General features: G+C 41.8%; 1 protein-coding gene across 1 annotated transcript in view; it reads right to left on the bottom strand.

The window, feature by feature from the left end:
- The window catches only part of LOC115595376 (voltage-dependent calcium channel subunit alpha-2/delta-1), a 100,768-nt gene that overhangs the window by 73,664 nt on the left and 13,361 nt on the right, over positions 1-13,743 (bottom strand). The window contains 2 exon segments of the mRNA XM_075488195.1: positions 4,395-4,511; positions 7,975-8,056. Coding sequence (XP_075344310.1) covers positions 4,395-4,511; positions 7,975-8,056 — 199 coding nt within the window.

Below are 13,743 nucleotides of genomic sequence, written 5' to 3'. Positions count from 1 at the left end.
AGTTAGCTCTCAGGTAGCTGTGCTTTTGTCTGGCTAATCAACAACAACCATGTTGTTACTGTCATGTTAATCTTAAAGCGACAAGAAAACAAAAAAGTGTGTTTGTTATGCCATGATTAACAATTATAAAAACACTGTAACATGTAAGAATTGTCCACCTGTTACATTCGTACTCAAAACAAATAGGGGGCAGCATATCACCAGAGTAACCACTATCAGCTGCTAACTGTAGCTGCCTTCCCAAGTTAGCTTAATTAGCCGTGTAGCCAGCAGTTCAGTTCGGAAATGTGAGTGCTTTGGACCTGGACAGAGTGGGGGTAGCTGGTTAGCAGTGATGCTAGTGTGCCGAAAGACAGTCTCAGGAAAAGCGGCTCTTGTCTTGTTCACAGCACAAGACAGAATTAGACCCAATGTGAGTATAATAATAAACTACAATCTGTCTCCCTCTGAGTAGCCACAGCTGCCAACAGCTGAGAGATTGCATGTCGCGAGAGCACCAGCGTCAAACCCAGGCGCTTGAATTGAGGTGACAGGATGGGCAGATGTCAGATTGACAGACAGCAAATCCGAGCTGGGCCCTGATTAAGTTAATGACAGCAGCCATCATTATAATGGGATTGTGTTCCTTGACGCTGGCGAACACACATATGCACATGCACACAAAGAAAATAAACACTTGCGAAGCGTAGCCAGAAGAGACAAGTTGGCCTAGTGTAAAGAGAATTGCCACCAGTCAGAGAGGCGGTGTCCATTTGGCTTATTTCAAAAACAACAGCCTGAACTGTACAGCTGCAAGGGGAAGACATACAGACAATTTCAGTGGGGTTTAAGACTTCTTGCATGATGCCTTACAGTGTTTTGTTACAATTTCATTTCGCTGTGGTATTATTTAATTCTCTCCACAGATATACCTATAATGACATCATAATAAAAGATCCAACAGAAGCCTCTGTAATATATAATGCAGACTGGTTGCATTGTTGGACAGGCTGCAGTTGTTTGGTTAATAGCATGTGGCAATCTGCAAGTTTGCCTTTCTTATTTACTTTCCTCTGGTGTGTCACATTTGTCATCACAAACACACCGGAAAAACAGTAGAAATTAACAATCATACACCTCCATCAGGCTTCATCCATTTCATTCTGAACTAGACACAATGTTTTGTTTTCTGAACTGATTATGGAAGTAGCTAAGGAGTGAGACCTCTCTCTTCTTTCTCATCTCCGTTGAGAGTTGCACATATGCAGTACCGATCATGCAACTGAAAAGCTCTGCTTGAACAGAGAAAGATCTGGAGCTGGAGATGATAAACACCTATGACTATTGCCTGACACAGGAGTGAATGCAAGTTGTACACACTCCAATTAAAGACAAAAGTCAGATGTATGTGGCAGTTATTGTTAGTCAACTGTGCTTTTTTCCGCATTGAGAAGGGTCTTCCAGCAACTGTTTCTAAAGGTGGCGGAGATAATGCTTTGTTTCTGCTGCTTGGCTAATGGGTTAACTGTTACTCAAATGTGTCTTCCCTGCAGTGTTCAGCTGGATTCTGTGATACAGATCACAATATCAATTTAACATTACAGTAGAGGGGGCGGATTCGGGGAAGATGGGTCTACCGAAAATGCCATTAGCGGCAACTAATCACAAAAGAACCAGAATTCCGTGTAACAGTATCTGGAGGTGGAAACTTTCCCGTGTACAGCAGCACATAGCAGTGCCGCGCATGAACAAGAGGAGAGTGCTGCCTGTTGAATTGTGTACTCAGAGGAAAAGATCCTAATGGATGAGAGGTCTGTAATAGGCTTCTAGTCTTTTGTGCGCTGCCACATGGGAGGTGTGGCGTACTGCACTGATGGGCCTCTTACTGCTCACCCTCGACTCATCATCATATCTCTTCAGTGTCTCTCTTTCTCTTAGATAGAAAGCTATAACCTCTCACACAATTGCTCTCTTACGATGACTTCATGACGTGTGTAATCCATTGTGGAGTTGTTGGTAACTTGAAGGGAGGGGGATGAAACCAGTACAGAGAAATATTAGATTAGCGTGGGTCAGGTCGAGATCATTACAGATGCTGCAGTCATCCCTTCCCTATGCCCATTTCAATTCACGATTCAGCTAAGTGGACACGGCTACTATTTATGGTCCCTTACATAAATTGACCGCCATAAAGCTGGCTCAACTCCACTTCATTATACAGAACACCATTTGCAGTAGCTACCACACCACCGCGGGCCATCTCCTCTTCAATGCTAATGCGGTGTCAGGCAGATTTACTTTTTTGAGAGGAACAGAAGAAAAATCAGCATATGGTGTTCAGCTAAAATAAATAAATATATATATATATATATATATATATATATATATATATATATATATATATATATATATATATATATATATGTATATATATCATCCCCGTCTCCCTCGCCGTTTTCACACTTCCAGTAAAGAGCTCAACAACTGTCGTTAACTCACGCAGGTGAAACACACAGCAGATGGTGTTGATAAAATGGAAGGAAATAACTTGTAGTTCAACGTCTCTATTCCACCGCCATCAATCCACTCGACAGTCACGATTCTCTCCCAAGGTGCAACAGAACAACACCAAAAACTAATTGTCCCTCATCCCCTGGCAATTACTGGAACGTAAGAAAAAACAGAACGCTTGGGTAGATTGATGGGGTAATCAATGAGAACGTAACTATGGCAACGGGCTGTCTGGATTTAATTGGATATTTCTGACTCTCGGAGCCCGATTGATTGAGACCGGGAATGCCTGGAGACCTTAATTCAGTTGGCCATATGCTGTTGTGTTTAAACTAAGGAGCAGTGAAAGGTCGTATGATCAATTTAGCTCATTGCCCTTTGGAGCTAGATGGTGAGGCTTTCCTGGTAACATTAGCATGGTAATGCTCGCAGCAACAATGCTGAGATGCTGATGTGTAGCAGGTAATGTTTACCGTGTACCTCAAGATGTCAATCGCTCTGAAGTTATTTAGTAATAAACCAATATATATTGGAAAACTTAAAAATTTGACTTGAAAGTGGTGCAGAAAGGTTACAGCATAGCCAGAGTTATTGAAATTCATCTAGTCTTACAAAGCCAGACGTATCTCCACAGTCTAAAAAAGGTTTGGCTTTACAAATAATCATTCTGGCAATAGTTGAAGGAACAGAGGAATAGGTGCCCAAATACCTACTTATAAGACAAATGACATACCAACAGTCTACATTCAGTAAATCAGACTACAGCATCTTGATCATCTTACCAAATTTCATGCCAACCCACTAACAAATTGTTGAGGCATATCACCCAAAACCATAAATATGAACTTAACGGTGGCGCTAGAAGATGGAAAATAGTTCTGGGAATCATGCACAGGCTATCCAGTAGATGTTGAGATGGATATGTGAAAAAGGTTCTACCTGCGTGGCAATAGATGAAAAGTCAGGGGGTCTCTAATGTTACTGGGATTCATTCATCTGGTAACCCTGGATGGCTGGACAAAATTTATTGGCAATCTATTTGGTAGATGTTGAGATATTTCAGACTGGAACAAAGTGGTGGACCAGCCCGACCAATCGATAGTGTTATCCCTGCAGCAGGCCAACAAAGCCAACATGACGTAAGCTATGGTTTGCAAAATGTTATACATACTTTTTTCTGTCTGGATTACACATACGAAGGAACCAAATCCAATACAACCTCAGTGTTCTCCCAACCTTGAATTATCAGCAGTTTAAGAGTTCAGCTACATGTGGTCAACCCTGTCAGGAACACTTCATCGCAAAATGAATGCATTTGGCTAGCATAGCTTTTATAGCATTTTTTGTCAGCTCAGTTCAGTCCAGTGAGCCATGAGAAGAAGCCAGTATGAATTAGGTTTGAGGGCTCAGCCTCAGTGGTCAGAGGAAAGACCAAGGATTCCTGAAAGTTGGAACAAAACAGGGTCATCTGTAAAAAAAAAAAAAAATCGCCAAAAAGCAAACTGATACGACTCATACACCCAATGGTAATGTTTTAGCATTTTTTTTTTTTTTGGCATGTATCAACCCAGACTGGTAACTTTGAATTAAATCATCTAGCTGGAGGATGTCTGCTTATATTGTATCAGTGGATGGCCTGCAGCAGTGGCTGTGTTCCAGCCTCTGTTCTGACATGCAATGAGGAGAAGCAGACTGTTGCTGTGGGTTTTCTTGGGCTCTGCGCTCGGAGAGGCGCTGGACCTGATCTCAAAAAACAGACTCAAATTTGCATTTTATGTTTTCTTTCCCAAACTAAAAAAATAGCAGCTTTTAATGGCGAAGTTGATAACAGAAGAAGCAATAACCAAACTCCTTCTACCACTGAGAAGCAGGGTTATCCCAAGCTAACAGGAGGTCACACTCACCTTGAGGGCTTCAGAGCGGTTAGCCAGCAGTCTCTCTATATTCCCAGCAGCCGTCGCCACCAGTTCCGTCGCATTGTTGGTTTCCACGGTGAAGTGGGGTTCGTGTTTACGATATATCTGAGGCAATCAGAGGAGAAGGGAAGGGGTCAGAGGTGTCAGGTCACTATAGTTTTACTATCAGAACCTGATCCATTCAGTCCATAGTCAATAACATTTGTGGTTGGGTGGATTTAAACAATTTCACCACTAGATGTTGCAAGAGACTCAGCCACACCCAAGAGGAATGTACTGAGAGCAGCACTACAGTCCATCAGGACAACTGCGACACAACAAGAGTTCAATTTAACTTCCCTTCCTACATAGTTTACCATTACAATAATAAATAACTTCTGCTTGTGCTGAGTGAAACTGGACAGAAGATGGGAGCGAGTCAGTGAGTTTTACACAACAGGTTCCTGCAAATGTTTTGCAATAAAAGCCTTGTTAAGAAAGAAAACTTTTTATTTGATGAAACAGATACGAATATGAACACCGTAATAAAATAACTCAGGCTACAAAAACATTGTTTACACTAATAAGCTGCAGCATAACCTGTTACTGATTAGATTTTTATCTTGTGGGCTTCAGTCTGAGTAGTGTAGTTGTTTAATTATGACAACAGTGGCATTTTAGTGCATCATAACAATCCATAAGCACTGTATCTCCTACAATATGGCGCTGAGCTGATCGGCTATCCCTAGAATGGTGACATGTCCACACAATGATCAAACCTCTGTTTTCCAGTCAGACAATCACAGGATAACCACGTGGTCATGGGGTCATTATATACAAACATACTGTGCATATGTGATCAGTTCTCAATAGGACCTTGTGGAAATTCCCTCAATTTCAAGGTATTTTCCATCCACGAACACACTGTGTTCGAGGCTGACACTGCATCAGAGGCCATCTTCTATCCTTCACCAGACCTCACTGACCAAAGCACAATGACTCAAAGAAGATAAGGAAGCTGCATGTCCCCTGATTAAATTGCAATGTCAGGTTATGTAACAAGACCATTTACTGTGCTATGAAAAAAAAAAAAGGCTCCGGCAAAAAGAAATAAGAAAAACACAAATGCCAAACAGCCAATTATTTAGCAGCCTGGAGGGATTTCACTGTCCAACATTCAAAACACAGAGCTGAGGCGCGTGCGTGTGTTTGTCTTCATCCTCCAGGCGTCCGATGGATTTTGATTTAGTGCAAGAACAAATATTAAAGAGCAGTACTTTTTTGATTTTTAGATTTCTATATATAACCTGTATGCTGAAATTTGAATTTGGGCTTTCTTAGTTGAAAGCTGATATGATTTTGAGTGACTAAGGGAAAAACTGTGTGCATAAAAGTCTACTGTCTGTGTTTACCATTAACAATATTAGAAAAACATCCCAGTTTTAATTTACAGGATGAACCGCACAGGCAATCTGTATCTAATTTCTCCACATGTATTATTAACTCGCAAGCTGTGTAACACTCCCTTTTAAATTCTGCATGCTGTGTTACTGGACTTTGCCTTTGAACAAGGGCGTCGCCCAGCTCAAGATTCCAAGAGGATCCAGTTACACAAAAATATCGCTGTGTTTAATTCTTATTTTCTGGTAACGAGTCCAAATCCGCCACATCAAACACAAACATGTTTTGTAATGATTTCCCTGACACCCTTAATCCAACTGATATTATTCTCGAAGGAAGCGGGGGAACAAAAGTGCCAGATGCATTATGTCAATCAATGTGGATCTAAAAAGCTTCTTCTCCTTTGTCAGATGTGGGCTTTTGTGTGTGTGGGTGGGTGGGTGAGTGAGTGTGTGTGTGTGCCAGGACTAAAGCCATCACAGTATAGTCCTGATGCTGATTTTATCTGAGCGTGTACATCGGGGCTGGCGGGATGAAATGATGCAGCCTTATGTCTAATGAGAAGCCACTATATATAGAATGGTGATGTATCGTGACAGTTGAGGTCACGCAAGGAGGGTTAATGAGCGGAAAAGAAGTAAGTGACAAAGTACGCACGATAATTCTTATCAGTACTTAATCTGCGTAATGGGTTTTACTTAAAGCTGGACTGAAATTATAATTAGCCAGCTGGCCAGGGAAATCAATACATCCATTGTGTTTGTTTTCTGACTTGTGTACTTATTTGGTCTATAATTAGTGTTTTTCAGGAAGAAGACATTAAACTATTAATTATTTTAATCAGCACTGCCCCCTACGATAGTGCTCTCCAGTCTTCTTACTGACAACACTGGAACTCATAATTGATTGGGGCAAAATGTGAGGGCACTAAAAATAGTTTGCCAGATCACTGAAAGGCACGACGACAGTCAACCAGCTCGAGGCCGAAAAACAGAGCGCTGAAGGGTCACCATGTTTGTAGGCTAACCCCAAAAGTTAGCATCACACTGGTTTTCTTTACACAATTTTTCCACTGGATTTTGAAATATTGCAAGAGAATGAGTTATGTTGCGGCTAACACAGGTTTATGATACAAGTGTTGATCAGCAAGATAATCTCCAGACTTTTATGATTGCGGAAGCTTTAATGAAATCAAAAGGAGTAAAAAGTTAACTACAGTGTGGTCACGTCACTTTTACGTCACCACTAGGGGTCTTACTACACCATACTGTACATACTTTGCGATAAAATTGATCAATCGATGAGTTGAAAAAGTTAGATCTGTACAGACGGACTAGTGAGTATGAGTCTCCGTGTTTGTAATGAAAAATGCGATAATATCTTAAGCCTGTTGTGTTGACCACAGATCTGATTTAAGGCATTTAACAGAAAACCAATTTAAAAAAAACACTCAGTGATGTTGAGACAAGGGAACCAGAAGTGCAATATTGCTCACTTATGGTTCATCTCCAGCGCTCTTTAAAAAGTACCTTACCCTGTGAATTTGTACATTATTTACTTTTTACAGAACAAACGATTGTTACAAACCCTAACAGCACACTGGGTGATCAATCATGTTGCAGTTTCTAAAAGGGGCAGACAGGGTTACTGATACTGCTTTCAAATAAGGTTTTGTTTTACATGTTTACGAGAAGAGTCTATACGATGCCTCACCTTGTTATAGGTAAAGATTTTCTGAAAGCTCAGCATTCACAAGTTTATTCATGATTCCTGATGTTTTCGGAAATGGGAAGTATTTTTTGGTGGGCTTGAGTTCATATTTTGTAATTTAAGCAAACTACAGAGTTTTTCTCAATAATTTTAGAAAATATCTGAGTAAAATGTTGTTGTTTTTTATCTCCTGTATTTCATTACCCACTCGTTAGCTTGCTACGTTGCTAGTCTCGGCCAATTCTACCTGTAGATGCTGTAGCCTATTAGCGCTTTTCTCATGACTTAACCATTATAATACTAAACATATTGTGACTTCTCATGTCTTAACCACAAGCTCATGAGATCAAGTTGAAGGCACCATGAGCTAGTTACTTTGTTGGAATAAAATGTGCAAACAACAGGTATTCACAGTCAGTTAGAGCAACAGTTATAGTCAGTGTGTGTGACAGAGAGAGAGACAGAAAGTCATGCTTACCTGTATTAGGTGTTCCATACCGCTGGCTGTGTCTGTTAATGTGATCAGCTCTTTTTGCATCTGTTCCACCCATTCCTTTATTCTGAGAACACACACACACACAAAAAAAAACATTCAATTAGCCGACCAACCCTCACAAACTCATGGAAATCTTCTGATCGGCCTGGACAGTCTAATCAAATTTGCTGAGCTGCTCCAATCTCGTTCAGTTGGAATGCAGCCCACAGGGGTCACATGACCCCAACTGAGCTTACTATCACAATATCCTAAAAAAAAAAAAAAAGGGAGGGGCAGGCACGGAATAATAATGTTTAGCCAAGTGAATACATGGCTGTACTCTACACGAGCTGTGCATTGAGGCGAGAGAGACAAAAAGTTCATCAATTAGGGTTTAGACTTCGTTTTTAAATGCCTTAAATACACTTTAGTACGATCAGAGCATCCCTGAGACTCCTTTACTGAATCAAAATGATATGTTACTGATATTACAATTCAAAATACTCAGCATCAGCACCACCAGTAATACTCTGTGATTCCTTTTTTGAATGTGTGTGTATGTGATTGTGAACACATCTAAACAGCTCTCAACAGCATGTCCAAACCAAGAAATCAAGTTTACGCCTTGTAACGTAGCCATGGGGATTTTAAGGACACCGGTTCCTTATATGGTATCCTTGATATTCAGTTCAGTTCAGGTCGTGTGTGCACGTAGACGGTGTGTGTGTGTGTGTGTGGTTTCTATGTGAGACTGTATCCACTGTACCCCCTCATAGTCATAACACCAGTGGACATGTACATGCTTGACTGGCTGTTTTTTTAGGCTGTAATGAAAAAAACTGCTTGTTTTAGATAAGCTTCCTGATCATGCATTCAGTTGTTGTCAGTTTGTTTTGTTCTCATGTCTTTGTGTCCACATTCCCATGTTTTGTTCCTAGCTTTTATTCCTTTTTTTCTCCTGGTTTGAACTTTTGAGTTGTCTTTTCTTGGTCTATACTGTGTTTAAGCTTTTTTGTTTGTGTTTTGGTATTTTTGCACATTTAGGATTCAATGGCTTTTGGATTTTCATCTTCAGCTTCCTGTGGCTTAACTTAACAAAACAACACCAGCCTACCAGCACCTTTGTTTTAGTTTTTTGGTTTAGGCTAGCTGTTTGTCGTGTTTGAGCTAAGCTAAACTAACAGGCTGCTGCTGGTAGCTATACAAAGAGTCTAAAATAGTGGTATCAATCTTGTTTAATGTTTCCCAAAATGTCAACCTCCTTTTGAATTTAGCAAAATCATTGAAAGTTTCACAATAGCCTAGTAGGCCAACGCTTTAAGTGGAAACGGTCACAAAAGTATTTTAGCATAAAAGAATAGTTTTGGAAAATATTTAGAAGTGCTTATTCATTTTATTGCAGAGAATCAGATGAAAAGATTAATAACACCCTCTTTTGTGTACAGCAAACATGGAGCTAAAGCTAGAAGGCTAGCTTAGCTCAAACACTACAAACAGCTAGCCGGAACCAAAAAACAAAAACAATGTTGCTGGTAGGCTGATTATATCTATCTTACAGACGTGAGAGTGATATAAATCTTATAATTTGACTCTAAGCAGGAGACTAAATTAGCTTAATTTCCCAAAATGTCAAACTACCAACATTTAACCTGGAAAAAAATCATTGAAAGTTGGACATTTGTTCATACAAGTGCTGAGGTAGAACAACAAAAGCACATGTCCACAGTTAAAAAAAACCGACTGCAACCATAATACTTCCTTCTCTTGTTCAACTACACAACATGTTCTGAGCCCTCTGAACACAATACACTGTAAGTACACCAACAAACCCTCCCCCCCCTGCAAGCTCCTTTACAACAGCCAATAAAAAATACATGACATAATCCATAAAGAAAATTACCCTTTCTCCCCCACGGTGTGAACTATCCTATTCACCTTCCACGCCGCCGGGGGGGCCTTTGACATACGAACCCCGTCTCTGTTATCTTATTTAAAAAAAATACAGTGTAACGTGAGCATGGTTAGCTCACGCTGGAAAATGAGTAGCGTAGCAGCCACGCTGTATATTTAGCCTCCTGAGAGACAGCTGAGGGCAGATATAGAGCGGTCAGCACATAGCTCTTTCTTTATCCTCCTACAGCCATGTGCACATCTCTTATAAATTACATTAAAGTGAAGTCGAAGCTGTTCTGTGCGCCAATTACTGCATATGGAGCCAAATCCAGGGTCAAGATAAGGTCCGCTAACCGTAGCGAGCAGGTGTGTATTGTATTAGGGTTGTTGCACAGCTGACTTTTTCAAATAAGTTGGCCTGGAGAGAGAGAGGTGGTGGGGGTGGTGGTGGTGGTGGTGGGGGGGTCATAACAACAGGTGTCCGATGTGAAAATGTTGAGTGTGTGTGGGTGTGTGTTTATGCCCCTTCAAAGAGGAACTGGCGATCATTATCCATCCGCTGTTTCAACTAAAGCTCACTTTGTCCTCACACAAGGAAAATTAAATCCAATGTTTAATGCCCTATCAAAAACTAATCCTGTTCACCACATCCCTACCGCACATTCTCGTCACGTCTACTGTAAGTGCTGCGAGGCCGAACACGAGTCTAAAGCTGCCGATCCAACGTTGGGTGTCGAATTTGTAGGTACAGACAGCTCTGGTCATGAACCGGCTGACACTAATCCCGTGTTCGCGTTAGCGCTGGGTCGCTACAACAAGCGTGATCCAGGTGAAAGTGAATAGCTCGGATGTTCCTACGTGAGGTCAGCTCTGCGCCATCGGCTCACTACTTAGCGAGAATGTTGGAGATCTCTATGATCTTGGTTTGATAAAATCTCTTGGGGCAAAGCAGCGTTTCTGATAAGCCACGTCCACAAACAGCAATCTTCCTCTTATCAGCAGAGGGACATACATTCCTGCATAATGTCAGGATGTGCAGCTTCCATGGAGTGCTGAAAGAGTTTACCGTATGTTTCTGATTAGAAGCTCACTATGGAAAGGGTGTTTTACTGAAAAATAAAGTACAAAAACATTTGTTGGGAGAACGGAAACTTGGAGCAGTACATGGAAAAATTAGATAGCATCACCATCATCGCCCTCCCTTGCTCAGCAGCTCCTATTGTGCCCCCCCTGAACTTACTCGCTCCCTCCTCTTGGGAAAATTGGGAAAGAAGGGGGGGGGGTCAATGTGGGAAGGAAGGAAGCTTTCAAAATGGCTGGTGAGCCATGCAGAGCCGCTTATTCTTATTTGCTCACGCTGAAGATGAAGGACATTCTGTAAGAGCGGCTCACTACTTGGTACTTACTGGGTGAACTGCGCGATCCGTAAAAACTATTCAAAGAAAAGTGCAGTCTTCTTAGGATTCTACTGGTTTCATTGTCACTGCGTTGCTCTCTTGACTTCACTGCTGTGCCGCTGTGATGATTCAATTCAAGGGGCATTGATTTTCACACCTACTGCTACTACTATTACTACTTGGTACTATTCAGCCTGTGAAAACAGGTGAAATATGACTTCTGTGACTCGGGAAGGAGCTGCCAATCAATGCCAAGCATTTTCCAGGTGGAAAAGTCCCTATTGCATTATGGGAAATGTAGGATCCACTGGTTTTGGAGTTTTACCTGCACTTGAGACTAAAAATCAGGATTAGGAAGAGGAGGACGTGCAATTTTTCCAAGTATAAAAACACTCAAAAAAGTTGATCATGGTTCATTTCCATTATTGGGCTAACTGTACATCTAGATAATCGTATATATCCTCACCAGTGGCTTGATAAAGTAGCTCAATGTTTTTCATTCTGTCTCTGGACCTCCTGTTTCCATGCGCCAACACACCTGCTTCAAATGAAGGTTGTGTGTGTAACATAAGGATCTACAACTGGAGTTTTCTTAAATGATCTTTTAATTATTTCACAATATAATCTTCCTCATCTGTCGACTTTGTCTTCAGTAATTCAGGAATCATATAGTTGCACTATACGGTATGACACTTTGTTGGCACAAGATAAATACAATCTCAAAACATAAGGAAGTCTGTTGGGACTACAGGGCTTCCAGAGTCTCAATCTTTCAACCCTTAGGTTGTTGTTTAGACTAGCCAGGAAGTTGGCAGCATTATTGTTGTTATAATGTCAAAAACATTACATATTCCCGTCCTCAGTCCTCAGAACAACTACTAGTGCTCGCTGGAAGTCTGAAGGAACGCCCATATGTTGCAGCAGCAGTGAGGCTTGTGTTCGACCATTTGGTAATGTCTAGCGTCGCGAGCGCTACTGCGACGGTTCCAGGAAAATATTTTGTCGAAGTGGACAAGAAGACAGATCATCACGGGTCGACTGACTCTAGAGAGTTGGAGACGCACCCGGTTGGAGTTTAGGCAAACAGATCGTCTGATACGAGGGCTCCGCTGCTGAAAAGATTACATTAAAATTTCACCAAGTTCTTTCCAGTATCGTCAGTCACAGGCGGAAATGTGCCGGTGAGTTAAATGGTGTGAAATTAGATGGGGTTCTAGTGAGTGGTGTCGATACTGCGATGGATCGTGACACAGCACATCTCTGCAGCCAATTAAGAAAAACAGATAAACAGGAAACAATCAAGTCCGCGTGTAAGAAGGCGTGCACGCCGCAAAATCAGCTCATTCCACGACAAGTCGATGTGTGTCTTTAATTTGCGTTTGACCCATGTGTGGCTGACAGGTCAACAAAAGTCGCCCCTCCCCTCCTCCTGCAGCCTCCATCCCTCTAATGACTGGAAAGGAAGAAGCTGCCTCCGTTTGGCCAGCTGTCACGTGTACGCGTGTTCGTGTGGGTGTCGACGCCTGCATGTAACCAGAGCAGCAGGTCTTTCACAGGGCAGCGGAGGGGGTTGCCCGGGGTCAAAGGTCACCAGGACAGGTGCATCTCCTTTGCCGAAGCTCTTAATGTAATGAGGTGGGTGTTTTCCCATTTGTGCACATGCAACCCACCAGTCAGAGTGATGGACCGGAGCGTGGCAGAGCACTGGATAACAAAACAACAGTATAAGACTTACAAAAACTTGAAGCAGCACTTTTTGCATCAACAATGGGCTGAACTATTTTTAATGTGAGAGGTGTTGCTCGTAAGGAAAAGCCCACAGATAATTACCACCTGCCTCTGCAGCTCTGCTGTTCTCTTCAGCGTCTATCATCTCATTGTTTTGGTTTCACAGCCCACAACTTTGCTGTTATGGTACGGTCTCGCTGCTCAGATCTCTACCACTGTTTCCAGCAGGAGAAGGCAGCTGTTTTCAGCAAAGCAGCTCTGGCAAATAAAAAAAACCCACTGAAAAAGAACAGACAATAGAAAAGGCAAAGAAAGTGGCTAGCTGGTGAATGCAGTGAAAGATTTGGCTGCTGCAGAGCCAGATATTTCCCTCAGAAGTTGGTGGAGAGTAAATAGGGCCAAAAGGCGAGTGAATACTGGAGCTACATTCATCAGGTGGCCAGAAACACGACTCTTGCTTTTGATGTGTGATGAAAGTGTTTTGTGCGAGGTAAAATGACTGTTTCAGTCAATGGAGTCTGGTGGCCTTGAGGAGAGTGTCACAGCGATTTTATTTGGTTGAATAAAAACCGAAAAACCCTCTTACTCTTTCACAAAAATGTCTCAATGTGTGAGGATCTTTTCCATAGTGCTTCAGACACTTAGAATAAGCATCTGAGCCTGTCGGTGGCTAAAAAAAGCACTTTTAGTGGATGTAGTTTGACGGATCCAATTGCCTTTTACAGATTGTGTTGCAGCCACTGCAGCCCGTTTC

The sequence above is a fragment of the Sparus aurata genome, chromosome 14 (genome assembly GCF_900880675.1).
Source record: "Sparus aurata chromosome 14, fSpaAur1.1, whole genome shotgun sequence".
NCBI classification, from domain to species: Eukaryota; Metazoa; Chordata; class Actinopteri; order Spariformes; family Sparidae; genus Sparus; species Sparus aurata.
Note: the sequence above shows the minus strand (reverse complement) of the source record. Positions and strands in the feature narration are given on the sequence as shown.